Below are 4,239 nucleotides of genomic sequence, written 5' to 3'. Positions count from 1 at the left end.
CTTTGGAAATATAATGTTCAATGTTCCCAAACCGTTTCCTCTGTGTATAGAAGGTGGGGCAGAGGTGGTGCAGGCTAAGAGTAATTTATTGGGCAGTACAAAGCCAGAAAATGAGTCAATTTTAACTTAACCAAACGAAATATACACAAGAGACGCATGGCTGCTGGGTTCTGAAAATTCTAAATTAAGACAAGAACAAGACAAGAATAAAATTTGAATGGTATGCTGCGATAAATTCACATAGCAGATGAAGTTTGGTAGAAACTGTCTGATATTTTTGCACTGTTATTGCACAGTTCATTGACATACTGATAATTAAAAAGTGTCAAAAGTTAATATCATAAATTCAAACATGATTCAATCATTTGAAAGAAACCCATGAAATATCCTGCATTTTGAAGCAAACATTTCTAAAATTGTAAAATTTTTGAACATGATCCACATTTGGACTCTGTGGTCTAGATGATGGCATCAATATATAATGTTATAAGATTTGCACACTCTTTGAAAATTTTGCAACGGATTTTTCTTTTCATACGACAAAGGACCAGAGAAAGTTAAAACAACAATTACCAATGATGATTAAGATGACTGGATGGCCGTGGCCATTACTAGACTTTATGTATCTCCTTTCGACGAAGAGCTTTGTGTATAAAGATATAGGAAAATGTTCAAATTTTAAAGCTAAAATATTTGGAGTTTTCTTATCTAAATAATAGTCTATGGTCCAAAAATATCATATTATTTAAAAATTTAAGGTAGATCTGCCGATTTAATTGTTGACTTTCCAGCCTCCTTAACAGTTTTACGACAAAACAACAGTTGCTATGGTTACTAGTACATTAATGTTGTATTGTTTACCGAATAGAGCATGCGCAATACGTCGTCATCAGTTTTGGTTCATGACGCTGGGAAGATTTGAAACAGTATCTTCCTCCTATCAAATGTTCATATTCTATAAAATTACTTATATTATGAAATAACTTCTTCCAACCATAAGAAATGTGTTTTACTCGTGACGGATGGAATCTTAAATGATAAAAAATTTATAAAAAAAAACGTATTTGTGACAGAACCATTAGAATAGTTAAAATTTGCTATTGGGTGTAAACAAATCATTAAAGTCTGTGAATCTGGTATTTCTATTCTTTTAATTAAAATATACTTTAGATAGACTTTATAGAGAATTAATCACAAAATCCATTTACTTTTAAGTGTTAATTTACATAAATTAATCGTAAAAATTACTTTTTGTAGTATTGTCTGTAAAAAGGGCGTATGTGCATAAAACTGAAAAATACTGCATTGATAAGTCAATGCAAACTTAACTTACATGTACCTCTGCCTTTTACTATTTAACAATTTCTAATTGTCAATGAGTCCATAACTAATTCCGAATAATCTAAATTTTTGGATGGGACACCTAACTAAAGTAAATATATGAATAATCGAAAAACCAATCAATAAAATGAATAATATTGAATAAATTATCTAAATATTTTATTGATCTAAAATATAAAAAAAACCCAAAAGAAAACCAAATAATAACCCTTAACTAAAAACAGCGTTGGTCGGGTAGTATTTTAGTCAACCTTCACTTCGCTGCTCTAGCGATCCGGTCGTTTTAAATTTTTCGGCGATTTTCCCCCCGATATCTTGCTATCGGAGAGAGCAGGGTACGTTATCAATTTTAAATATCTTAGTGCCAAAATAATTATTTATTTACCGCGGCGTGTTAACTCGAACCCCGTGTCCTCGGCGCACGCGAGCGATCTGATTGGTCGACAGTGGACGGGAATGGGGTAGGAATCGGTCCTAACCCGATATAAACCCGAGAGAGTCGCGTGCGCCGTGTTTTCAGAGCTATAGTCCTGTCAAATCGAACTTACAAACCCTCTACCTGCCTGTGTGTACTACTCTTATCAGTACACTACACAGAGAGGCACTGACTGTTATTTTCTTATCATATGACGATTTACCGTCCAACAGTATTTCCGATTTTTTTTTCGCTTTTCTGCGACATCAGCATTAGGTGTCTCCTCTTTTTTAATGACGAGGTAATCGATTAAGGAGTTGTCAATGAGAAAGCTATCCAACTTGAAGTGCACTAGCGTTTGGACCTAAAGATTTTTTTATTGGTGAATTTTTTCCCCGTATTTTGGACTTCGTCTTCCAAGTTTTTTGTCCGCCCAACAATGACCGCCATGGATACTTTCCTATTGGACGAGGACTTTCTCGACTTCTACGAGCCTCTGGAATACAGTGACGGCTTGGACAGCCAAGCGTCCAACGAATCAGACGAGGACAATTTCTTTTTCTTTACGGACAAGCATACCGGCAAACCGGTGAAAAAACAACAACAACGAAAAGCCGCCAACATGCGCGAGCGGCGGAGGATGAAATCCATCAACGATGCGTTTGACAACCTACGCAACTCCATCCCATCGAACCTTAACGCCGACCGGAGGTTGTCAAAAGTGGACACTTTGAGGTTGGCCATTCGTTACATCGGACATTTGTCTAACTTGGTGGAGACCACTACTGACCTTCCCTCTGAGGCGGCCATGAAAAAGAACAGTAGAGCCCACGAAAAAATCATCGTCCGCTGCCACTTCTCCGGTAAGCTTTATTACATTGCAGGACAAAAACTCCGCCTTTATTTCTTTTGGGGGTTAGGTCAGTGGGGGAAGGGTTATGCAGGGGGTAGGGGTAGAGGGGCTGTAAGAGCTTGTGAAATATTGCAGGGAAAAAAAATCAGAGGTCTTTTTTTCATAGGACGAGTGGATTTAGGATATTAATATTTTGCCTATTTCGCCAATATAAAGATTCTCTTTTCGAATTTTGGTTGAAATAAGAAATTTATTTAATACTTTGTTAGAATAATAATGATGGCCATAATTTATGTAAATACGTAATAAATTGCAATTTATTAGGAATATGTATAAATATATCAAACATTCGCCACTTTAACAAGCAATATACAACACGAATACTTGTATGATACATATAAATGATAGAAAGACTCACCCAGTACTACTCATTTTTCTCTGAAAACTTTATATAACGGATGACATTTTGTTCGTTTTAATTGTTTTAACCACTAGACACTTTCGTTGCGTCTCTTAATCATTAACAAACAGTAGCCCCTACCCTTTCAAAGATTTTGATGTAATTTGTTGTCTTCTTTCAGATGAGACGGGCGGACTTTTGGATCAACAGGAACCTCTTCTCGGGCACTCTCTCTCCTGGGAGATAAATAAGCCACCGAACCAAACCGGGACCAACCGTTACTCCGCCAAAGTCTGGGTTCCGGAAATTCCAACCGAATCCGACCTGATTAATCTAAGTTCCTATTCCAACGACTTCCATCAATATCTGTGATGATTCTTTTCCAAAACAAAATCCCGAGGTTCTTCCGAAAAGAAATACATACTGACTTGTTGCAGACGATATTGTGAGCCATATTTGCAAAGCTAAGGTTTGGACAAAGTGCATCGAAATCAGAAAGATACTTTGACTTCTTAATCATCGAAAAATAAAAATCCATTTACCCAAGTTACCCGTGAAACGGTTGCTCTGCGGGGTGATTTTTCTTGACAACGCCATGCAAAATGCGATGTTAGATGCATGACAATGATGACGTCATAGTATTATTGTTCTTGTTGATTCTTATTTATTTGTTGAATATCGTACGAAACAATTATTTATTTTTATGCTGTATTTATAACATGTTACACATTTTATATTTTTATATGATGAAGACTATTACATATTGACTTTGCAATCTTTGTAAAATCAATAAAATTATAAATTCTTTCCGAGGTTTTTCTTTATATTTGTCTATCAAGTATGTGATAAAAAAGCGCACCTGTACATTGTAAGAATATAAAATAGTCTCTTTTAATATCGAAATTGAACGCACATAATAGCCAAGAAATATTTGATACAAAAGAAAGAGAATAGCAAGTATTTTGAGAAAAAACCCAATAACTAAACTATACGAATTTGAGCAATTTTTAAAAATCATAATTAATTATGAAGAAAGTTTTGTGACATTAAAAAATATTTGGCTTAAAAAGATTAAAAAATTTTATTTAAATGATTTTTGGAGACATAATGAAAATAAATAAATAGATAAATAAATAAATAAATAAATAAATAAATAAATTAATAAATAAATAATGAGTTCAAAGAACAAAACTAAATAAATAGAAAACAAAATACCTTTAAATGATTTCT

General features: G+C 34.3%; 1 protein-coding gene across 1 annotated transcript; it reads left to right on the top strand.

Moving 5' to 3' along the window:
* Positions 1 to 1,829: 1,829 nt before the first annotated feature.
* LOC128163394 (pancreas transcription factor 1 subunit alpha-like) lies at positions 1,830 to 3,818 on the top strand. Its single transcript, XM_052826992.1, has 2 exons — positions 1,830 to 2,619; positions 3,191 to 3,818. The coding sequence occupies exons 1-2, from the start codon at positions 2,196 to 2,198 to the stop codon at positions 3,379 to 3,381; spliced, it is 615 nt and encodes a 204-aa protein (XP_052682952.1). The 5' UTR covers positions 1,830 to 2,195; the 3' UTR covers positions 3,382 to 3,818.
* The last annotated feature ends 421 nt before the right edge of the window (positions 3,819 to 4,239 follow it).

Source organism: Crassostrea angulata, chromosome 9 (genome assembly GCF_025612915.1).
Source record: "Crassostrea angulata isolate pt1a10 chromosome 9, ASM2561291v2, whole genome shotgun sequence".
In the NCBI taxonomy this organism is placed as follows: Eukaryota; Metazoa; Mollusca; class Bivalvia; order Ostreida; family Ostreidae; genus Magallana; species Magallana angulata.
The sequence above is the reverse complement of the archived record's forward strand: the minus strand, read 5'-3'. Positions and strand labels throughout refer to the sequence as shown.

Coding starts and splice junctions, on each gene's coding strand:
- LOC128163394 (XM_052826992.1), top strand. CDS start 2,196: ATGACCGCCATGGATACTTTCCTATTGGACGAGGACTTTCTCGACTTC. Junction 2,620..3,190: donor CGTCCGCTGCCACTTCTCCG/GTAAGCTTTATT, acceptor GTCTTCTTTCAG/ATGAGACGGGCGGACTTTTG.